The 25,233-nt window shown below is 36.3% G+C and overlaps 1 protein-coding gene across 1 annotated transcript; it reads left to right on the forward strand.

Moving 5' to 3' along the window:
* The first annotated feature begins 24 nt into the window (after nt 1-24).
* LOC137389885 (protein PALS2-like) lies at nt 25-23,593 on the forward strand. Its single transcript, XM_068076038.1, has 12 exons — nt 25-130; nt 5,513-5,567; nt 8,010-8,125; nt 10,931-11,263; nt 14,155-14,397; nt 16,193-16,300; nt 16,828-16,960; nt 18,652-18,714; nt 20,011-20,369; nt 21,109-21,237; nt 21,837-22,004; nt 23,056-23,593. Exons 2-12 carry the CDS (start codon nt 5,540-5,542, stop codon nt 23,083-23,085), a joined length of 1,710 nt encoding a protein of 569 aa, XP_067932139.1. The 5' UTR covers nt 25-130; nt 5,513-5,539; the 3' UTR covers nt 23,086-23,593.
* Nucleotides 23,594-25,233: the final 1,640 nt, after the last annotated feature.

Raw genomic sequence — 25,233 nt, forward strand, 5'->3', positions numbered from 1 at the left:
AGTAGGTCGATAGTTTGGCGGAAATTCTTCGTCCTTGCAAATCGTTGGCGTTGCTCTCAGTTTTTAGTAAGAATAGCGCGCTAGCCTGTTGGTGGCTTTCACTTCACCAACTTATTTATTTCTCTAGAGAGTGAGTGATAACATTCCGTGTTAGTTTTGTGCATTTTAATTATTGATTTTTAGTAGTAGTTATATGTTCTGATAGCAATAACAAGAATTTGTAACGCCGGTGCACCGCAAGATAACATGTGCCGCTTATTGGGTAAATGCGGATTTATAGTTTTTACCTTTTTGTTTCGTGCATTTGCAACAATCCCATTTATATTTGTGCAGTGTTTTAAAGTAGAAAATGATAGTTTCTATGTGTGACCTTGGTATAGATATTCGTGATAGCATTGTTGTGAACTGTTTTCTTTTTAAAACGTCTGTTTTAAAATCACAAACAAGTCATTCGTTTATTAGGCAGGAAATTAAACAGGAAATGGACCATGATTGTACAAAATTTTTGAACGCAATAACATCCGAACACAGTAAGTAAAAACACGATTTTTAAAATTGATTAGCCTACATCTGCTTCGCTACATCAGCTATTCAAGAGAAGGCTTGGTTGCTACAGAATTTTAATAGTGGTAAATATTAGAAAAGCATGTAAGAAATTCAGCACATATGAAGATGTAAAGTTAACAATGTGCATAACTATGCTATTGTATTCAAAATTACAGTTCTGTATTTTGAAATTAGAAATAAGCATCTCGTTTTACTTGATGTTCATTCTAACAAGATACATGATGCTATATTTATATGCATGGTGTAATCCATGTTTCCGACTGTCTAACTCGTGCGTAACACTTAGTGGGAGCATACTGATGAAAGTGTGTATAGTTTTTGGCTAGGACAACATGTGTTGGAAAAACTCTAATGAGTAACTTATTTAGTCTTGAAGCTTCTATTCTGTCTGCACTAGAAATTCTCGAAACAAATTTATATTAGATTATTATGCTAAGTATTATGCGCTTCAGGTTTTTGCATCTGAATATAGATGTGCAAGTTATTGTTTATACATGTATGTTTATAGTATGTTTAATGCCAATTTAATGTTACAGTGAGTTGTGTAGAGCGTGAAAGAATGATACTTCGTTGAAGTGTATGATTTTAGGCTTGCTTTCAGGCCCATAAAAATGAAGTACATTGATAGGAAGTTTCCCTAAATCAACAAGCATCGTTCATCTTTTCATTGAAACGAACATTTATTAAAAGTAAAAATATCAACTACAATGAAGCTATACAATGGTGTTCATTGAAAGATGTGTCTGCAAGTGCCCTCAAATTTTACGTTCAATAATATTCCCACTGTTTTGCAATGGCCCTTGCCAAATCACTAGCAAATTCAGGTCTTCAGCAGTTCAACAATCTGATAAATATTCTAGTTTTCTTTAGCAGTTTTTCTGTGTTTAAAAGTTGTTTCTGTTGGTTAAAAACCTCAGATTGTGTAGTAGTTTGATTATTAAAAAAGTGCAATATTCCTAGTTTCTTATTAATCAAATAGCTTTCATTATTCACTCCATAGTGTCTTCTATGATATTTACTTCTTTATTGCAACTATAGAAAAAACACTAGTTTGTATTGTTCCAAGAACCAAAATCTCTTCAAAACTATATATTAACTTGCCAAGAATTATTTTGTCATCAAACATATTTCTTTTGGTAACTTCCAAACATTGTAAAAAGTTGTGAAGAGGTTCTACGATCGGTATCTTTTATGCTTGAGCTAACAGTTCCATAATTGTCTGTAAAAGACAACTTGACAAAGTTTTCACTGTATCAATAGTAAACTTACCCTAATAACGATAAGGTTAGCTTTAGAATTGAGAACTTAAAATTCAAGGTCAGTAAGCTGCAAATATCACCACTACGCTGCGTTGTAACCATATTTTGCACATTCATCGCTTTAAGCTATCAGAACGCTATGAAAGGGGCATTTTATTCAAGTTAAAAATGAAAATAAGTATCACAATTTCACAAATGTTTATAATAAAAAAAACATTGCATTTGCCCCTGTGCAATGAACTGTCTGCCGTCTATCTTCAGGCACTAATCAGTTGAATCTAATAATATTTAGTTTAATTATACCATCGTCTAGATTTTAAGTCCCCTCAGAGGCCATAACTTTTCATTTTACATGTGAGTATAATTGTAATATTTCCAGAATATTTTTTTGTTTATGTGATATATCGTCAGCCGGCACATTGTTTTTCCGAAATCAATATAAATATACAGATTATTTGCATATTTGGTGTAGCGCAATTTAAAATCAACCAATCTAACTTCTGCATTAAAAGTTAATTTGCTTCAAGAGTTCCTTTATATGTTAAAATGGTTGTACATTGAGCAGATATTCCTAAATCAGAATACAGAAATTATTTTCATTGGTTCCACAGTCTAATTCCTAACATATATTGCAAGTAGTGACATATAACATTAGAAGAAATGCATTATATAAAAATGTCTAAATCGATTATAAAAACAATCTGTAAAATAATGTGATAATAAATAAACGGCTTTTATTGTTACCTTGGAGAAATGTAAAGGGAAGTGTTGGCTCGGCATTGAGTTGGTTCGCAGGTAGAGGTGGTGAGGAACTAAGTCTCCCTTTCTCTTCAAGTTGGTCACTTCGATAATGACTGTCTTATGGTTTAGGTTTTATCATTTACTTCTATGCAGCCCTGTTTTCTACCTTCTCTTGCCATCTGTTTGTGTCTAGTTACCTCAACTTCATGTAATGCTTAGCTAAATCATTGCATGTCAGTCTGGGTCTGCCCTGATTCCTCTTTCTTTCATTGAGTTGTGAATATAATAGTTGTCTTGGTAATCACTGGACTAAGTAAAGTGTAAAATATAATATAGCTTAGATATTTTTATTAACGCGAATGAAAATACACGCCACAGCATGTAGGTTCAGAGGTAACGATGATGATAGAGGTATGCAGTAGTCACACACACTAATTTGTACTCAGTGAAGTTTAACTCTTTTGCTATGGGAAACCACTTTCGTGACATGCGGGATCACTTATTCCATATGGGAGGCCACTTTAGAAACCACTCAATGCATCATTAGGAAAAGTGGTATTGCTTGACTTGTATAAGCAGTAGACTTATAATTTATTTTTACAGAAAATACACAAAATGTCATTTCATCTGACAAATTATTATGCTCATGTCAAAACTGGAAATACACGAAATAACATGGTTTGATTCAGTACTTTGTTTAAGATGGATGCCCATCACGAAAAGAGTAAGTCTCACTTTTGCACAAAAAATGCTCCAAATATTGTATCTCGTTGTGATTATGTCATCATATAATAGTAAATGTAGCAATAAATCTGATGATTCAGGTGACTGTGATTTTGTTATAGCTAATGTATCTAGGAAATGTAGATTAGAGAGAAATATTTCATGGTAAATTTCCGATTTTTTTTTATTTAGAGTTTTATCAAAGTTTCAAAATATTATTACCACTATTTACACTTTTTAAAACTAGTACATCTTGTAGGAAAGAAATGTACTGATCAATCTCATTTTATATCATAGCTATCGGATTGCTACTTTTCAAATTCTTTTAAAAGACGTAGCCCCACATCCGAAATAACCAAGTTTCAGAAAATTGATTACATCTCAACTAAAAAGAACTATGTAAGGAAAGAGTTAAGCTAACATAGTTGATGTTCTTCATTAGTATCTTGCGCTTATTATTATTAGTTGTCACCAGCCGTTATGTAATTTTCAACATACGGTAGCCAAATTCCTCCAAACACGGTAAAATTTAAACCGAAAACGCAAATAATGAAAAAAATGATTAGTTAGATTAAAAATGAAAAAAATGAAAGTTAGCTTACAACATATCTCGTGTTGGTTACAGAGTACATTATGTTGCATTTTTATAGCACTCACTTTGCACCAGACTTGGTGTATCTCTAAAACAAAGTAGCAAAAACTCTTTTTATTGATCATTCATCAATTTTGATTTTACACATTTTTTCGATTTTTGTATTTAACTTTTCTTATAGTTCTATATAATACATTTTAAGATCCGATGTATTTCCATGAAGTAGTTATTTGATCTTAAGCAGTATTGCAGAGCTAAAGATGTAAGGTAAGCCGGGATGGTGTATCAAATATATCACACGCAGGCTTGGGGCCACTAGTGAGTATTGAGCGCACTGCACTATTTGCTGGCTAGACGACAGTAAGGTGCACTAGCACTAGTGCATGGCATAGTAATAATATAAAATGCACTAGGCACTGCACTAGCAGAAATTCTTGTGCACTACGCACTGCACTAGCACTAGTGCATGGCATAGTAATAATATAAAATGCACTAGGCACTGCACTAGCAGAAATTCTTGTGCACTAGGCACTGCACTAGCACTAGTGCATCGAAAAGTGAAGTCAAAAATGCACTAGGCACTGCAATAGCAAAAATTCTTGTGCACTAGACATTGCACTAGCACTAGTGGAGTGTAAAATCATAAATGCACTATAGGCACTTCACTATTAAACTTCACTAAGCACTAGATCAATGAGCTTTTTTGCTAAAAAGCTGCAAGAATTGCTTGCTAATCAACAGATATCTACTGCTATCCACTGCAATAGTACAATTATAGCCGTGCAAAGGATGTCAGCCATGTATTTGTCAAATAAACTAGCCTCACCTAAAATTTCAAACAAACCATAGACCTACAATAATGCTCAATATTAAATAGTGCAGATGACAACAGATATCAAATAGTGCAATGTATTACAATTACAATAACTAAATATACTAAGCAAGCATGGAATGGAAGAATTCACTTCTTATTACATAAATGTACTACGTACAAGAAAATCTACCCTTGAATAAACCAGTATCATGTAAACAGTAAGTCATATTGATGGCAAAATTGATAAGCAATATTGTTCAGAGAAGATGTTTATTAGACCGAAGGAACATTAGCCTTTCAAAGTTGGCGTCAGTCAGTTTAGACCTAGTTTAGACTAGTGCGTACTATGTCGCACTAGGCACTGCACTTGCACTAGTGCATTTATGAAAAAGTTTCCAATCCGCCACTAGGCATTGCACTAGAGCATTTTATGTTGCACTGTGCACTGCACTCGCACTAGTGCGTTTATGGGAATTTTCTAATCCGCACTAGGCACTGCACTAGTACATACCGTGTCACACTAAGCACTGCACTTGCACTAGTGCACCCAGGGACTCATGTCAAATTTGCACTAGCATTGCGCTAGACATTTCTATTTTTAAATTGCACTGCACTAGTGCAGTGCGCACTGCTAGTGGCCCCAAGCCTGATCACACGTGTGAAGAGTTCAAGCAGGCATTAGAGCAGAGTATTTCATATTAAACATTATGAAGTACTTAATGAAATATGCATATGTACTTCATAACATCGAATTATTTGCAAGCTGAAGTATACGATGGTCTCTTTTCATGATTATTCGCATGCTTATTGTTGCAGATTTTATGTAAGACAGAGTAGTTGGCCATGCCAGGTGCATCAGAGACTGCCCATGGTAAGTTCTTTACTCACTGGATTTCCTTCTCAAATTAACATTTTACTTGTATACATGCAATTATTAATTTTTGTTTTTAAAACACTTGTAATTTTGATAAAACAAAGCAAGTGTCAATTATTTCTATTAGATCAGGCTGGATGCCAAATCACTATCGTATCCAAGTTCTCTCATATTTTCATGAAAACATTACACACAGAAAAAATTTTTAAAAACTATGTCCAAATTATCTTTTTTCAAAATGAGATGTTTTTGCGCATGTTAGTAGCCAAAGATTTTTTTTAGTTTATTTACTGACACGTTTTTTGTCATTACTTGGATAGATATTTTTGTCCAAGTACTCACCTTGTTTATTTGGTAGCCATAGGCAATTCTAATAACTCTTTGACATCATAATATAAAGTACAGAACACATCTAATAAGTCTTGCTGGTAGGTTATTCAAGGGTAAGAAGGTCGTCCATAACAAACTACTATCTGCAATAATGTAATGTTTTTTTCATTAATGGAGTCAAGTGTGCCACAAGAATTTTACAAATAAAACTATAATCACTTTCATTTTTGATTGATTCAAGAATGAAGCTTAAATAAGTCTTGCTTAGTATGGCTTGTATGCTATGTTGTATGCAAGTGTAGCCGACTACATGTTTTTGACACCATTCACATTAGACTTTATGTAAGTGTATATATCTACAATTTAACGTCAATATGCGCTTTCTCATTTTTAGTGCCATGAAAATTTTACTATTCCATTGGCGCCATTCACGTTATATTTGAACCAATCTGATGAAATAGAAAGTTAAGTAGTGATAAATTTTGCTGACTTTTGAAATACTATTTGTAATGATGACGGCGCTTGACAGGCTTAAATAATTTAGTAAGGGAATTTAGGATCTGTAAAAATTTACTCATAATTATACTAGGAGGCGGATTTGCTTTCAAATGTACATGTAATTAGACAATCTTAAGCAAAAGCCTCGCATAGTATAATATAATGCTATGATAATGCATTGTCCAGTGTGGAGTTTTTTTTCAATTAGACGGGTGCAGTGTTAGTTCTATAACTAAACAATAGTTCACATTTGCCATTGATTATTACCTGTGCACATCAATTGATTATAAACTATTTCTCAAGAAAATTACCCATGATCAAAATACGGCTGTCTGGTTGTTAGCCATTTCTGCAAAATTTGTATACCTTATCACCATCACCGCTGTCAAACCTCCTTTGAAGACGGAAGCGTGTTCGAGAAATACTGCGCGTTGTAGATTTATTTACAATGGCTGGTTTGCTGCAGCCATCTTTTTGTGCACACACGTTTGGTATAAAGTATTGTAATAATAATTTCTACAAATTTCAAAGGAAAAAATGTTTTTGTGTTTGATGTACCCGTGTACTTTCCAAAGCTTTGAATACAAGGCTGTAGGTGGAACAAGAGGCGTTTCACAACGTCTCTTGTTCCACCTACAGTCAGCTTCTGAGACTGTTATTTTGTATAGTTGTTATGACATCTGTTTGTCATCATTCGTTGTCCTTAGTATCTCTACTAGGAAATTATCATCGAAATGTTTCACAGATACTATGAGAAGTCTATAGTCATATGCATTTTAGGCTTGACATGTAAAGCATCTGAAAATGTTCTCCGATATAATTTAGGCTGTAGTAACCAAATGACATCTAATACCTGGCTCCTCTTATTTGGTTACAATAGTTTTGATTTGCTACTGCAGTTGTGCTTTAACTTACATCTTTGCTGGTAGAGATCATTGTGGCCATACGGTAGAGATCATTGTGGCCATACTGTCGACAAAGAGTCCTTGTTTATGACACAAATTGAAAAAGTGTTAATATATTGGGCCATCTATGAACATGTAGTTGCTGGACTGACACTGCACCAGTAAAGTCAATAGGAATATGGTCAATGTAATTTTTAATATCATATATTTCTGGAAAAATGTCAGTCAGATTTAGTCGATTCAAAATTTTCCTAAAGGCAGAAACAGTGGCTATTAAAATTTTGAAAGACTTTGTGTTTTATAAATGCTAAAATAATAAAAAAGCTGTCTGTTTTCAAAATTGTGTGGTTAACACTACCAGTCTTGACTTGGCTTCAGCATGATTCCTGCGGTTATCACTAAGGCATTCATGAAACATCTTGGATCCCAGTGAGAAAATTCTAAATTCTGAAGTGTCATGGGTCAACTTTTCAGACTACTGATAGAGTTTTATGTATCAGCAAGGTCACTCTTTGTGAAGACCTATTTAGATTGGTCTGTATAGGTTTAGTGTAAAACATACCTCTGCAGCTCGCTACTAAGCCTGGCTAAGCTATGTTGAGTATTATGTAATGTATTATTAACTAATGAGTTAAGTGATGACTTGAGGTATTTGTTATGACCTATTGGTTACAATTATAACTGATTATGGATACCCTTGTTGTAGAGGCCTTGGTGAGAGTGTGCAATGAGATAGACCAGTCTGACAAGGGAGGCACTGTGGATGAATATGCCTTTGTCAGAGCTATACTGCAGGATGTTGTGGTCGATGCCATGTTTCAGGTAGAGGCGTTATCTAGCAATGCGTCAGTTTATTGGCTTGAAATACTGTTTATTCTAAGCGCGTATGTCTCAAGCACTTGGTGATAACACATCCATACACTCTTGTTTTATTTAGTCATTCTGAGAAGGTATGTTTAATAGTTGCGCTCTCATTGCATTTCGTCTTCTTATTTTGCGTGAGACTCGCATGCTCCTGGAGCTAAGGAATGGAGTACCCTAGTAAAACTGGACTAGAACCTTGCTAGCTAGCATGCTGCGGGAAGGGCGCTTGTAATGTCCCTTCTTGTTATCACCAATACTTGCTATTGTTTGCTCATACTTTGCATCTACGAAACAAGTGTTAGTTATGTTCTTTGCAGTTCCATATGTGCAAAAGTTGGTCAAATTCAATTTCTCATATTTTGTGCCCAGTATATTCCTATGGTGACTATATGGTTTGTCAGTCTATAAAACTGAGCCAGTGTTTCAAATAATGGTCTATTAATGGGCAATGATCTCTATGAAGAAGTTGCAGCGAGGGACTCTCTTTTCGATATATCGTGGTATTCAAATCCTGGATGCTCGAGTTTTTCAACGAATTTTTATTGCTCAGAGGAACAAAGGTTACATTCACTGGGACATGAAAATCATTGACTAACTTTTTCATATGAAAATGATTCTGTTAGTGAAGTTGCCATTGCACCATCAGTTTTTTCATGGAAAGTCTGTGAATAAGGCAAGCTTTCATATTCTTTTCGTGTAGAGGTTATATGTATGGGCTCAGTCTACGTCATTCGGATACCAATAGGGTAATTGTGAAGAGCTGCAGCAAAGCTTTGATTTGGATTCATACACAGTACGCAGGAATGATGACATCGATACATGCATGCACCACTATAAAGCTTCGTTGAAAACTTCACCTAAGATCTTTGTATATATTTAATGTTTGTAGGCTGCAACAACTCATCAAAGTTATTTGCAGGGCCAATTAAAATCAAATGATTTAAATCATCCTAAAAAATCATGTGTGATGATTTTTTTTTATTTTGCAAAATAACTTATAGGCGAATATTAAAAATGTTGTTATTGGATTCGTCTGAGGCTTCCATTGATTGAGTAATTATCATATCGATTGCTGATCATGGAAATTGGATAACTAAAAGTTAGTTAACTTATTATTGGTTAACTAGCAATTGTTCATTGCATCCCCCAATCAGTGGTAAATATTTTGCATCCCCTCCCCTTCTTTTAACATACCAAGTCTCATCCTCATTTCAGAATACCATTATCTTTATACATAAATCTCTGTGTTTATCTTTTTGTTGGTCTTTTTGTTTGTTCCTGTGTCCATCCAATTACAGCAATTAAAATCTACCAATGAAAAATTTGATATGAGTACTTCTAGGTCTGAAGACCAGCGATCTAAACCACTACACTACTGTACACTTGAACTGACTGTGACAATGAATGATTGCGATTACATTAATTACATACATGTAGGTTAAAATACTGACACCTAAACCGCTTGGGGTTATTAACAGGCACAGTTGATCTGGCTTAAAACATGGCTATTGTTTGAGTAAAGATTTAGACTACTAGCTTACAAGGTGAGTTATTCAAATTGATTGGGTCATTATTTCATTACCCTGACATTTGATTAGTTATATTATACACACAAAATCACCACAAACTGTTTTCTATCATTACGATGGCTTTTATTTACCAACAACCGCTTAGCAATATGGGTGCAAGTCTGCTTAACAACATTAAAGCATCATTTTGGCATTGAAAACTTTACATACATTGCTACTAGATATTACAGATTCGCCCAGTTAATTTTTACTTGCACTAGCGTAAACAGTTGGTCTTTCACAACGAGCTCTTCTATAAACAACTTCAGCCACATAAATCTGTTCATGTGTTTATAACAAATTGATCCACCAAACATTTGCTGGTTTGACTTTCCCTCATTAATCGCCTATATTATACGTCTATCACCTATATATCCTTTCCCAAAGGATGTATATCATGTATCCGCTCTACAGTGACCAAAACTCATCCGAACAGCAGTGTTCGCAACTATAAGAGTAACGTAGGTCTCTACATTTGGCTGCAACACCTGGATGATGGTAATAAATGTTACTGCTAGGGAAACTGGTACCTATGATTGCCGTGTACAGAGTCCCCCCACCCCCCCCCCCCCCCCAATTATATTCCGTATTTACAGCAAATGAAATGTGGCAAAAAGCTGTCATGTGGAGTATGTTTGGAGTAAAGATTTTTCAAGGAGCAATAGCTTTAGTGAGATCTCTACTCCGAATTGACTATCAATTGAATCACTGTTGTGGAGAACAGTCTGCCAAGTATGATTCCTCGGCTTATCCAGTACCGGAGTAAACACTCCCTGATTTACTGATATATTTAAAAAAGATGGCCAATTTTTTACATTGTGAAGTAAATTCTTTCAAAATATTTTTATGCATTGCGGGACCTTTTGTAACATATTCTGTACGTGCACCGAGCTCAGACCTCATTCAAGACTGAAATGATGAAGGGTGATAGTATGTAATGATATTGTGTCTGCTTATAGTCAATGTCATTTCCTGTGCCTCTAGATGCTCATTCTGAATTGTCTCCTACGCATATCGAGCTGCTGTCTGTTGTATTGTTGCTCTTTGTGGTACACCTGTTGCAATTGTTTTCTTGCGCCTTTCCTTGTCATATTCTTTCTAATTAATGTTTGCCTACCGTACTTATTTTTTCTTCCTTCGTGTATAGCAGTAAAAAACTGATCAGTGCTAGCACCAGGCTCTGTTATATTGTCAGACTCATGAGAAATCAGGGGAGCCCATGCAGCCGGCTGACCATAATGCCAGCGGCACCGTCAACGACCTCCTTGACCTTCTTGATCAGGACCCGAGCATGAATGAGCCAGAAACACACGAGTTGTTCGACTTGCTTGCCGATGCTGATATGCAGGGAGTTCTTATGGCCCATGATGATATAGCGAAGAAGAGTTTTGTTCCTGTGAAGTATACGAAGAAGGCGGAGGTCTATCAGCCCCCTGTAGTACCTAGCCATCAAGAACCTAACATGCACGCACACACGGATGACCGCAGCAAACTGGTCATCGTTAATAAATCTTCAACTGAACCATTGGTTGGTATTCCTCCTTTTAGCTTTCTCATGCACATTTTACGTTTGTTGTTTGATACCCTGGCATTGTCATGTCGGATTGGTAAGTTACCTGTATTGTTACAGAAGGATGTTATGATTAGAGGATATGCAAGTAAAGTGTTGGTATTCATTGGTGTTCACAATGAATACCAATCGAACTACGAACACCGCAAGTTAAGGTTGTCAATGGGTCTCATCAGTGACAGGATGCAACGAAAAATCACATGAACTTTCTAACTTTTCAGTTTGGCAATAAGGTGTCGAAAGCACAAACCTAAGTTTTCAGTTTGGCAATGATGTATCGAAAGCACAAACCCGTCATAAATAGGCTACTTATTAACATTTTCTATTTTAGAACATAGTACTCTGTTATCACAGCATTCTACCAATATGTAGTGAAACGATACGAATTGTCAATATTAAATTTAAGAAGCCAAATAGCGTTGTTGAAATAACTGTAGAGCCTTACCATACAAAGTATAAAATGCTGTTGTTTTACTCAATAACTACCTAATGATAGCACTGATATATATACAATGTACTTGGTCTATAACGACATTTCATGTTCCAAACTCAACTAGTTCCATCACAACCATTGTTTTTTGCCCTCAACAGTTTTTTTGCAGCCAAAGCTACATTAGATTGTATAGGTGCAGCGTGTATGTCTAAATGAGAGCTGCATAAACATTATTATTCATTATAGCATCTATGATACTTTGCTACAGATAGAACTCTAATAGAATGTTGCTACCATCTACGTGAATAATAAGTGACCATATATCCTACTAATAGTATTGTGTTTTTAAACTGCATTATCACATAAATGTTGATAGGCTACGAAATGTAAGAACAACGAGATTAATATAATTTCTAAAACTACTTATAAACGTGTTTAAAATTGTCTGCAGTGGCTTGCACTCATTATAATTTAATAAAAGTAAAACGTGGCCCACCCGCGGAGATATACATATGACACATGTACGTGTATTAAGTCCTGTCAGCGTTGCCTTCAAGCAGCATTGTGTGCGTCAGGCTTTAATGTGAAGCAATGTACTCCTCTGTTAAACGTTTAGTGTAAAGGGCATACTTCTCCTTGTACCTTCCCATTATGGCATGTCTAGCCAATATGATTTTGCTGAGATATGAGAGTATGTCTAATTGTGAACATTTGTTACTTGTTCCGACATATAGTGTTATTTTAGATTTGTTGTGCGTGCCTCTTTTGATTAAAATATTGAGAAGTATATAATGTTGAGTTGGGTACACGATAAGAATTTGTTTAGCCTTACGTGTATTCATAAACTTGAAGTTATCCTTTTTTGTGCCTTTCAAGTATATTGGTTGGCATGTTAATTACTCGATCAACGACCCACCAGCAATTCCAATTGAAACGCTCATCATGTATGAATGTGTTTGTTATGTCGTAAGGCAAATGTTCAGTTATTGTACCTTAGGAGCATTGACTGTTTTAAAAAAATCTTGTTCTATCTTTTTCAATGAAACACTGACATACATCTTGTCCCAACTTTGATATCGCTCATCCCCGTGTATACCAATCAAAGAAAAACTATAGTGCTAATTTTTATTCATGAAGTTCTATCACGGAGTTAAAATCTTGGTAAGAAGGTAATACAGAAAGCAGCTCACCAAAGTCCCGGCATCTTACTGTCTGTTGCTAACAGATTAACAATGATACCAGAGCCTATCTCTATTTATCAATAGTAATCTCCTCTTTAGTACCAGCGGAATGCTACACATTCTCTTATGATGCTACCATTTGGAGATCAGCTCTTTTATAAGCTGTTAGGCTCCTTTTGGTCTATGGTTGACAAACATAGTCGCTTCAATTCATGATCATTGCTATAGTAGAAGGTCATTTCCGTACTGAAAATTCATGTATATAGCTAAAGGCTATTGCTGTAGTGGATTGTATTTGCTATAGTTGAAGGCCATTTCTGTTATGGAGATTCGCGTATGTAGCGAAAGGCTATTGCTGTAGTGGATGGTATTTGCTATAGCAGGCCATTCTTGTAGTTGAAGGCATTTGCTATAGCAGGCCATTCTTGTAGTTGAAGGCATTTGCTGTAGCAGGCCATTCTTGTAGTTGAAGGCATTTGCTGTAGCAGGCCATTCTTGTAGTTGAAGGCATTTGCTATAGCAGGCCATTCTTGTAGTTGAAGGCATTTGCTGTAGCAGGCCATTCTTGTAGTTGAAGGCATTTGCTGTAGCAGGCCATTCTTGTAGTTGAAGGCATTTGCTATAGCAGGCCATTCTTGTAGTTGAAGGCATTTGCTGTAGCAGGCCATTCTTGTAGTTGAAGGCATTTGCTATAGCAGGCCATTCTTGTAGTTGAAGGCATTTGCTGTAGCAGGCCATTCTTGTAGTTGAAGGCATTTGCTATAGCAGGCCATTCTTGTAGTTGAAGGCATTTGCTGTAGCAGGCCATTCTTGTAGTTGAAGGCATTTGCTATAGCAGGCCATTCTTGTAGTTGAAGGCATTTGCTGTAGCAGGCCATCCTTGTAGTTGAAGGCATTTGCTGTAGCAGGCCATTCTTGTAGTTGAAGGCATTTGCTATAGCAGGCCATTCTTGTAGTTGAAGGCATTTGCTGTAGCAGGCCATTCTTGTAGTTGAAGGCATTTGCTGTAGCAGGCCATTCTTGTAGTTGAAGGCATTTGCTGTAGCAGGCCATTCTTGTAGTTGAAGGCATTTGCTGTAGTGGAAGGCCATTTCCATATTCGAGGGTCATTCCTGTAGGCATTGCTGAAGTGGCTAGTCTTTGCGATAAGAGGAGGCAGGTAGTATGGTGTGGTCGCGGAGCGATGTTGTAATGGTGCTTGGTACTGACACATTCTGATGGCTTTGTCCTAACAGGGCATCACTGTAAGCAACGACGATGCTGGAAATGAGGGAGAGTTGGTCGTGACGAGAATCCACCCTGGCAGCATTGCGGATAGACAAGATCTCATCCACGTTGGTGATGTCATACTAGAGGTGAATAATGTGTCTGTGAATACACCTGAGGATGTCGGGGAAGTAATCTCTAGGAGTGGTCCAGAGATAAGGTTTCTTGTTCTGCCGGAAAGTGAACGTATAGTCAATGGTACAGACAACAAGGTGAGTACAGAGCGAGTCTAATATCGTCCTGCATAAAGGACACTGCGCACTTGTTAGCGTACCATACGAGAAGAATTTTGTTGCGATGTTCTATGACTGCTCTCAAGCTGGCAAACAGCAAGTAACTTAATTTCTGTGAGAAGGAAAAGTAATGTGTGCCTTTGTCCTGTGAGCAGTTTTGATGTCCCTTTCACATTTTAGTGCATAATCACTTTTTAAAGATCAGATTTTCAATCGTCAAAAAATAAAAATAATGATCCTTTTTCAATGCAATAGAAAATAATTAGAGGTATTGACCCGCGATGCTTAACCTTAATAGTTGGAGTAACTCTATCATTTACTCACCTTTGGGTTAACATTTAATACTGGCTCACATCATGGCTGTCGTTCCTCATTGGTGGTTTCAGAGGACCCTTGAACAGTTATTGGTAGGTGACGTATTATGTAGGGATTATAAGGGTTTGTTTTTGTATTCTGTGTTCATGTATATTGTACTTAGCAATATGGTACATCATTGAGAGTTATCTGTAGCTTGAACTATTTAAGCACAGTGGTCCCTCATTATATGGTTTTAATTCATTCCGGTGTTGGCATCGTTAGGCGAAAATGTCTTATAGAGGGGTATAGAAACTCTTAGAAATTATCTAATGCAAACACCACTAGCACAAAAATTAAAATTTTATATATGTACCGTACATATTAAAAATTAATAACCAAATAGTATATTAACCTTAGCAACTATAGTTACCTACATTAATTTTGGCGTATTTAGTGATAATGGCCTGCAATAAAATGTAACATTACAATTTATTATGTGCATTACGTACTGTATGGAGTTTTTATCTTCGAAACAGACTTATAACATAAACATTGAATTTAACTTAAAAGAATTTAGCATACTAAACACATACTTAAGCTAAGTTTTAGTATGTATTTTACTAAACTTCAACTTTGTCATCTAAAATTTTATCACTCATCTGTTTCCGGTTTCGTTTTTGTTATAACTTGTAACAAATGAACTGAACTGAAAGAGAGTGAGTATTGTATTTCTTTCAGGCATTGTGCGAGGAATTTCGGCGAATAGCATATCAGCATCTTTGTTATTTCAAAGTATTCACCACACCCGACAAATTTTAATTTCAAGAGAAATTTCTCCATATCGTAGGGCGAAAAACCTTGTAACAGGGTAATCGTAACCCGGGATGCACTGTATTTAAATCAGGCTATGTGTAATTAGCATATAAAATAACTTTTCAATACTCCTTAAAGGTTATTTCTCATTTGGAATTATTAGGTTTAGGTTATATCGAACACACATGAGGCACTTGGTTAGTTTCAGATGTGCATGCATCTCTCCAAACTTGGTTTTGGCTCACTGATATAAACTAGATAATCATGTTAAAGTTGGCTGAATCATCATTGCTGGATGGCCAATGAGTCATCGTCATCGTCTCAGTGTTTTTTCTTTGGGTCAACAGGCAGGAAAGGGATATCGCTTAGCACGCTGATGTGTTCTCAGATTCATGTACCTCCTCCCTAGGGCTATTGTGTATCCTAGAAGCGGATTCCTAATTGATTCGTAATACTGTCTACTGGCATATATTTACGTTACTGGAGCCTGATAAGATTGAATGCCTGTGAATTGATCATGCGGATCAAACACTCAGGCATTTCATATTAACTACATGTATTAGATTCTCATAGGAAGGCAGTTAATGTTAACAATGTGATGTTCGTTTGTAAGGCCAGTCTTGTATGATACCACTAGTGATCAATGCAAGGATGCCTGTTACAGAGATACTTGAAGACCCATTTTGCATACAGCCCACAAAAAGACTCACGACGTTCAGAGCCCTCTATGGGCCTTGCCTTTGAGGAGGATGACATACTTGTCATTCTGAAGGTCAGTTTACTCGTTTCGCGTAAACCTGTGTGATAGGCAGTTTGTAATCGAACTGACTAGCCCAGCCTTTGTCCACAGTGATATATAACACACTTTAGGGACTAGAGGCTTGAGCTACGACATAGCCCATGATGTTTACTGTGTTGTGCAGCATTTAGTGTGATTGGTGTTTAATATCAGCATTTTTCTGATGGCAATTCATAAAAATGATTCAGCAAAATGAAATAGCTGTCAGTTGTAGCCCTACCAAAGTTGTAACTATTGAAAGTATCAAGAGCGCATGCTGACTTGTTTTTGTCAGCATTATCTAAAAGTTGCTACAAATCTGTTTCACACAACCGCTCTCTTCAGGGACAAGTTTACTCCTCAGAATTCTATCGTCAGTGCGAAGTTCTCATTAGTTAGCGTTTTAGTGACACCAACTATGTAGCTATATATAATAGTGGTTTATTCATAGCAAAACACCATTTTTATGTAAGATAATTGTCATTCTGATCAGTAACATGACTAACATCTGAACTTGACAGGACAAGGACAAGAATTGGTGGGAATGTCGAAATCTACGAACTAACTGTACAGGTGACGTACCTTCTCCTTCTTATGAAGAAAAACGAAAGCACATGATGTCACAGCCACCTCCTGACAAGACAAAGAGTTCGTGTGAGTTTTATTGAGTCTGTCTGTTCAGCAGGCACCAGCTGAGCTGGCACTAAGGGTGCTTTAAAATTCGGTACAAGTACTCTAGAAGGACACATAAGACGAAATATTGAAACAATGCTCTTGGAATTCGATATTGAATAAGTATGTAGTTAGTCCTGCTTGTATCGATAAGTTTGGAGTTATCTTCTACTTAATGTTTTTAGCGATATTTAACCTAAGTAATAACTCAATCGAAATCCTATGTATGATTCAAATGCGTTTGTTGTAAGGCCACCTTTTGGTTATCTTAAGCTCACACCCTCAAAATGTTTATGAAGACCTCGAATCACGTCTTTAGCGAATGCATCGCCATGCATGCGCTTATCTTATGCTAATGTACCCAACTAGACTCGGTTATCATTCACCTCAATGAAGGCAAAAACTCGTATTTTTCTTAAACTAAGGGGTACTCAATTATTATCCCAACCATGTACAGCTATGCTTAGGAATCCTCAAGCACCACTATATAATAGACATTCGCATGATGCGGATGGACTCCTACGCCTTGTTGAAAAAAGGAAAGGAATTGTACGCTCTAAGTTAATGATTAGCGACGCAAACATGTGAAACTCAATTGAGTATTGAAAATGTTTGAAGTTGAAAAGCTGGCGCAGAATTGTAATGCGCATAATTTGCTGTTTTCATAATTCGCAAGCGTGATGGATTTGATAAAGTTATTATATAATCTCCTTATGCTAGCTGATAAACCTCTTTACAGATGGTTATACAGTATGCACTGTTCTCCATTTGCATAGCATCCATTTAAGTTAGCGCAACATATCATGATCTCTACACTCATTGCATTGGAGCAAATTATATATTTTAGTTATCAAAACTTCATAGAATTTTCACGGACATCCTGTGCATGTTGTCACCATTCATGCGCCAACATTTTTGATAACTTGATTGTTTATCAAGCTTGAAATGTTATATCTATAGGTTACTATGTGTGTCAGGGTCATACAGTAGCTGTCATGATTGGTTTTGGTTGGCAATCATTGATATTCCCACATCAACATTTAAGCTCTGTCCTATACCATGCATTAGGTAATACCTATGACTTGTTCTCCTTAGATGTTATGGTAGCCTGAGCTCCGTGTGTGAGGACTGGCTGCAAGGCCAATGTTTTAGCGCACTGATGTCTGAGAAAGGAACCTCACGCTGATACCATAGGCTCTGCACAGCCAATCTTTGTCCATAATGTCTGCACCTGTGCTATATTAGCTAGTGAAGTTAGGCCTTCAAGTCAATTTCCAACAATTTCTACCTTTGTTAGTCCATCAGTTATCGTGATGGCATGTCGGCTCATGTTACTTTTATGATGCAGCAAGTGGGTAGAGTTGGGCTATGGCTTGTTAGCAATAACTCTTGCATGTGCCATTGGCAGTATTGGCTAAACAGTTTGTTGCCTGTATCAATATAAACATGGCATGTGTAGTCATTTTTAAAAGCCAACTGTAAACCGTCTCTGAATATGGAAAACACTGCGCTCAGAGAGCATAGTTATAAAATAACCATTACCTATTACTTTTCACACAGATTTTGTCGGTTTATGTTGCGTATTATGGTTAGGAATTACCTCACTTTTAGTCAAGATATCTGTCTAGTCTAGTTGTTGTACCATGACCTCCATATTCCTCTCTGTATTATAGTACTCTGTGGACTTGGAAAAAGCAAGAAAAAGAAGCCAGTCAGCAATATACCGACAAAGCCTGGTTAGTAATCTTTCTCGTCTCTAGGCTGTTGCATGCTTTTGTGTAACATTACAAATTGGGCTCTCAATACTATTTTTTGAGTATCTCGACCAAATATTAGATTTTCTCATCATTTGCGAAAATAGACAGAAATATTTGCAATATCTGCGCATTATCGATTGGAAGAAGCTGCAACACTGAATGAGAATGTTAAACTTGTTTGTATTTTGAGCAGGATTGTCTAAAATTTGTTTTTTCAAAATCTTTGTCCATGAAAGCAGAGCATGCGTTGATAAGTTTTTAAAAGATAACTTTCATAATAGCTACTTTTACAGACAATTACTTTGAATTTCTTGTTTGTGTGAAGCAGAAATATAGTGCAATTCGGAATATGAGACGTATTAGCAACTTGATAGCCACAACTAGAAAACTATTGTGGGACATTAGATTTGATGCAGACTTTTTGGTTTTTCTCACTCTGCTGCAGTAGTATTCCGTATGCGCAGAAGATCGATGTTGGGAGGCACACGTCGCTCTCTAGTTCAAAGTATTTTCAACTATTGCTTTTATCATTGCTCATCACACTGCTGGTACGAATTCCTAGTGCTAATCTTGTTTTACTGTGAAGTTTTATTACTCTATTCATAAGATGTTAAAGTGCCTTTTATGATGCATTGTATGTAATGGTTAAGCTAATGGCCAACATAAGCTAATTTGGTCGTGTAATTTGGTCGCATTGGTTAGTCCACAGCATTGACATTAGCAGCTCATACACTTAGGTATGTTCTTTACATCACAGCCCATAGCTTACCTCATGAGTGTTTTTGTCCCCAAAACTGGTTCTTGTTCTACTAACATCAAAATTGGGGATGGGAAACGAAATGTAATGATTATATAGTTATAAATTACAGCTATTTTAGAATGCTGTCAGTTAATGTTTGAAGTGCTGTAGTCTAGTCAAATCATCAACTGGAATTAAGGGATGGAGGGAATGATCAAATTTCCTCCTATACTAGATTGCATCACCCGCATGACTTACTTTCCTAATTTCGTTGTCAATCAACTAGCACATTCTTGGCACTGTGCTTTCGACGTTTGCTTTATTGTGCAAATATAGCTGGTGAATATTCTGTGTAAGCTAACTTGTCCGTGTTATATACTCGTTGTCAGTGTTGAATGCTTCTGACGAGACATGTTACATGGTTAGTACTCTCCTTGTCCGCTTGTTGGTCCGTTACATGGTTAGTACTCTCCTTGTCCGCTTGTTGGTCCGTTTAAAGGACTAACCGGCGAGCTGATGGCTATCCTTACTTGCAGATCAATCTCCCAGTGTCCTGTATGAGGAGGTTATCCATGTCAAGTCATTTCGACATAAATGCCTCGTGTTGGTCGGAGCTCAGGGTATCGGCCGGCGCAGCATCAAAAATCTGTTGATACAGTTTAGACCACAGGATTTTGGTGCTCCTACTCCAAACACATCTCGTCCGATGCGTGAAGGTGAAGTACCCGGTCGAAACTATCACTTCCTGAAAAGGGAGGATATGGACAGGGATATAAAAGAGGCAAAGTACTTGGAGTATGGCGAGCTGAATAACAATTATTATGGCACGTCACTGGCTGCCCTCAAGAATGTCATCGATTCTGGCAAGACGTGTATCGTCGATCCAAAGGCCGGGGTATGTACTTCTCTCCTCATCGTCTTTTGGCAGCTCGCATATGATGCATGCTAGGAGGTATTCAACGCACCCACTCTTCTCCAGTTGAGGTTGCATAAGGAAGCTCCTAATCTTATTATTTGCCAATAATTTTGGCCAGTTTTACATTCATTCCACGTTTGTTGGCTCTCATATAGTTCATTTGCGCCTGTTGTCAGAACATAGGCGCTAGAGCAGAGAATGAACATCAATAACTGCTGAATACTTGGTTAGACCAGACTAAATGTACAGAAGCTCAAACAGATTTTAGAAAATGTGATATTTGACCAATCATGACTCTGTTTAGGGACTGCAAACTGATTGGATCTAATTCATTGTTCTTGTTATTTTCTACTCACTAAGCAAGACCAGTCTGAGGTGAACTCACTGATGCCTGTAAACAAGTATCACGCAAAACCAATTTCATCAAATGTAGTTAATTGCTAAAAGAAGTTGATTACCTAAAGGCTACATAAGTTGTATAATGTTCAACCTGAAATTGAGCAAGTGCTAAGAAAAGTAATTATGTTTAAGACAAAAGAGGAGATAAGCCAATTTTGAGAAGCCAATTTTTTGCAGTTGGCATACTTTCGCTGATGTTTCTGCTTAATTGCATCCAGAAGAGAACTTGATTATTAGTAATTACTTCGTAATTTTTATATGGTATGTCTCTAGATCATTCACCATAAATATGTTTTACTTAGAGCACTGCTTCTTATAGGCCCTCGCCAAGCTGCGCACTGTGGAATGGTTGCCATTTGTCGTGTTTATCAAGCCCACAAACGCTGAGTCATTAAAAAACATGAATCAGCAAGCCCTCGATGATGGTGTCGATACACAGAGAAAGTCTGTAAGTGTCACCCTGTTTAGTTATTCTTCAAGATTTAGGCATTACAAATACAATCAAGAGTGTACAACTCCGAATAACACCAATAATGTTTATAATTAACATGGTCTGTTCGTGGTCGGCTTCAGAGGACAGAACTTCGGAAGTTGGTTGCTGTTTTAGTTATGCTCCTCGCTTATATTCAACATAGATTAGATCTAACCTACCCAGAGGAGTTGTGTGTTACACGCCTTCCTTGATAAACATTATGATGACCAAATTGCGCCAGCAGGAAATGTGCATCAGAATTTTGTTGCAACAGTGTATTGTTTGTTCTAATTTTATTTAATGAGTCTCTTTTTTGTTAATCAGATTAATGTTTTATTACTCGATAATTCTCTTCATTTTGTTAACGTTGTTGTTAAATATCTCTTCATTGAATGATCTTATTATTTTTATACAATTTATACAAATGTTCCTCTGGTTTGCAAAATCTGGAATAGCCAACAATTTACCTCTAATTTCTTTGGCAGCAAATCACTAGTCGATTCCATGTATTGCAATTTAACCAGCTTGGTTTTGATGCCCATCCATATATTTGCTGATCGGTTTTCAACACGCAGGATGATGAAATACGGCGCATACTTGAGGAGACTCAACGGATATATCGCCAGTTTATACACTTATGTGACACAAGCATTCCATATGATAACTTTGAGACTGCGTGTAAGATGATCCTGCAGCTTCTCGATACAGCGGATTCTACACCGCAATTTGTTCCTTCTAGCTGGGCAAGTGTTTACTTTGTCTCTGTAGTCAGCGTTTTTCATGATTACTCTAGGACACTTATGTATATCTAACTTTCATGTTTTCACGGAGTCATCCTCTCGCGAAAGTTTTATGAGTGAAACTGAACAATTATAACAAATGAGCGAAAACGCGAAATTAAATAGCTTTGTTCGTTGATATCCACAATAAAATTGTCATATTAGAAATGCAGGTAATTTTCATGTGTGGTTGGGCTCATTGGGAAATTTTTGCTAAACTCATAACTAATACATCGGCTGAGCAGCACGGCAAAGCAAATTAAGATAACAAGTTTTTTTTGGAACAGCCAAGATAAATGAGGAAGATGATGATATTAGTTTAGTTAGTCACTGAATTTGTAATTGATGAGGATGAAAGTCTGGTAGGAAAAGTCATAAAATTGAATAATAATACTTTTTATTATACCTTTCATCGATTAAATCAAATCACCATTCTCTTCTTTGACAAAAAAGGTCAATGAGTAATTGCCTTCGTCCGGAGTCCGGAATTTTCGAAAAACATGAAATCCTCCCACACCACAAGTGAAATAAAACTGAGTCATGGCAACCGTGTGCTATAAATACTTGAGATCTAATATTGATACCACATCAGTCACGGCGGCAGGGACCTAGACATCATTGACAGTCCAAGAAACAAATGGCAGCAAGCGATCAAATTGCATTATCGATTTCGCCTACACATTTCTACCTGCGGTTCACAAATACAAACTAGTCCCAAATTGAAAAATTCTGTCTTACCAGCGAACTGGATATAAGGAGTCTAATTGTGTTTGTTTCACTGCATTTATTTCATATCACCATATTTTCACAATCATCAGAGCTGCGAAATTAAGTAGCAGAGAAATTTTACTTTGTTTGTTACTTAAGAAACTAAATGCTAGTGAAATATAAGTATCCTAGGGTAGATGCAGTGAGTGAGTTTCTATTGCCATATCACAGGCAGAGGTGAGCCAAGAATAATCTTGTCATATGTGCATCTATGTCGCGTTTTTATTGAGTTTTGTTTGTTTTCTAGGCTTCTGTAACCGAAAGAATTCCAGTCTAACCTAAGGATACGCCTCTTTCCTGCAGAACTCCCCGTAATCAAGACAAAACTGCACAACTAAGCCATTCCAATATATATTATTATTCCACTACATAGTATTATCTTGTTATATACTAGTGCTGTATTCCATTATATGTAAATTCTTATACATATTATTCTTATGCATGTGAGACTTTTTTAAATTCTTATTCCCGTTTTTCTTAATGAAATTTAGACAAACTTTTACACGGAGAGAAATGATTAGCCTGCCTTGATTTCCACTTACATGCTCTTTATCAAAATTGCTTGTTCATTTCTAAATGGCCCTTTAGATATTACTAGCTGTAGTTGGCAATTTTTCATATAGATCATCTTCTGTTTATGTCCATTACTTACTCTGTGTAGAGTACAATGCTGGTCATCGCTTCATAAGTGGTTTATTATATTCCCTTCGTATGTTTATTTTTTTATCGATGTCTAAACCACACACGTGTGAATTTCTGGATAAAGTTCCTCTGTAGCGAGCTCATAGCTGGTTTCTTTCTTTTCTGTATAATTTAATTCATTTTCAATACCAACAAGTAGACATTAGGAAATGTTGTAAATTCTGATGAGTATTGTATTACCGGCAAAACATGTTAACATTTAGCAAAAAATAATGTGTCGGAATATCATCTGACACATTTAAAAGTCGACAAATTTTGCATTCAAGCCTGAAGGATGTAGGGAATACCGTATGTGTTTTCGACAAAGATGTTTAACAACTGACCTTTGGTGTGTTGAAATACAGTTGAACATGTCTCAACATGTGAAGGATTTTGCAACACATACGTCTTGAGTATTTTTCTAAACATTCTGGTACCAGAAATTAACAGTAAAACATGCCGACATTCAGACTTGTTTAGTCTACACTTGTCTTCAAGTTTTTCCAAGTTAAAACAACTTTAAATGCGTCTTTTTGCTGAATATTAGTTCAAGTTTTACACGTAACTAACTAGATGAATACCTGGCATTGTACTGATAATAAAATAATTACCCTAAGAATTGAGTAACTTAGATTTAGACAAGCTTAAGTTAGTAACTTAAGCTTGTCTAAATCTTAAACTTAAGCTTAAGTTACTAACTTAAGCTTAAGTTACTAACTTAAGCTTAAGTTAGTAACTTAAGCTTAAGTTACTAACTTAAGCTTAAGTTACTAACTTAAGCTGTTGCCAATTAGCGTGATTAAAATCTAGGAACGAAAAATGCATTTCGCTCTGGATTTGAACGCGAAACCTCCAGTTCTGCAGACAGACACGCTAAACAACTAGGCTACGCGGCTACATCGCTATACAATAGACTAATTGTGGTCATGCTCATTATAGCGCTTATTATAGTACAAACGCTGAAAACTTTTGTGAAAATACCATTGGTTATTACTAGCAGCTTGAAAATCAGGATTGCGTGAGAGATCATTACTAACAGGTAACGCAATGCTTATCAAGCTGACTTTATACACGGCTCTCATTATAGTAAAGATTTAGACTAGCTTAAGTTAGTAACTTAAGCTAGTCTAAATCTTTACTATAATGAGAGCCGTGTATAAAGTTAGTAACTTAAGTTAGATTTAGAGTAGCTTAAGTTAGTAACTTAAGCTAGTCTAAATCTTTACTATAATGAGAGCCGTGTATAAAGTCAGCTTGATAAGCATTGCGTTACCTGTTAGTAATGATCTCTCACGCAATCCTGATTTTCAAGCTGCTAGTAATAACCAATGGTATTTTCACAAAAGTTTTCAGCGTTTGTACTATAATAAGCGCTATAATGAGCATGACCACAATTAGTCTATTGTATAGCGATGTAGCCGCGTAGCCTAGTTGTTTAGCGTGTCTGTCTGCAGAACTGGAGGTTTCGCGTTCAAATCCAGAGCGAAATGCATTTTTCGTTCCTAGATTTTAATCACGCTAAATGGCAACAGGAACGACAGACATATATAGAAGAAAATATAGTCTATTTAATTTGTCTTAGTCTATTTTTAAAAATTATTTAATAAGATGGGCACGGCAATTCTTACATCAGGAGTAAATATGTATGAGCCAATTAACCTCATGCTCATGTTTTGTACATTAGTAATTAAATGTAGATTATGCATCAAAAAATTCCAACATCGAAATAAAGATGCTTGAAAAA

Source organism: Watersipora subatra, chromosome 3, assembly GCF_963576615.1.
Source record: "Watersipora subatra chromosome 3, tzWatSuba1.1, whole genome shotgun sequence".
Taxonomy (NCBI): domain Eukaryota; kingdom Metazoa; phylum Bryozoa; class Gymnolaemata; order Cheilostomatida; family Watersiporidae; genus Watersipora; species Watersipora subatra.

Coding starts and splice junctions, on each gene's coding strand:
- LOC137389885 (XM_068076038.1), top strand. CDS start 5,540: ATGCCAGGTGCATCAGAGACTGCCCATG. Junction 16,961..18,651: donor TGACAAGACAAAGAGTTCGT/GTGAGTTTTATT, acceptor TCTGTATTATAG/TACTCTGTGGACTTGGAAAA. Junction 20,370..21,108: donor TCGTCGATCCAAAGGCCGGG/GTATGTACTTCT, acceptor TGCTTCTTATAG/GCCCTCGCCAAGCTGCGCAC.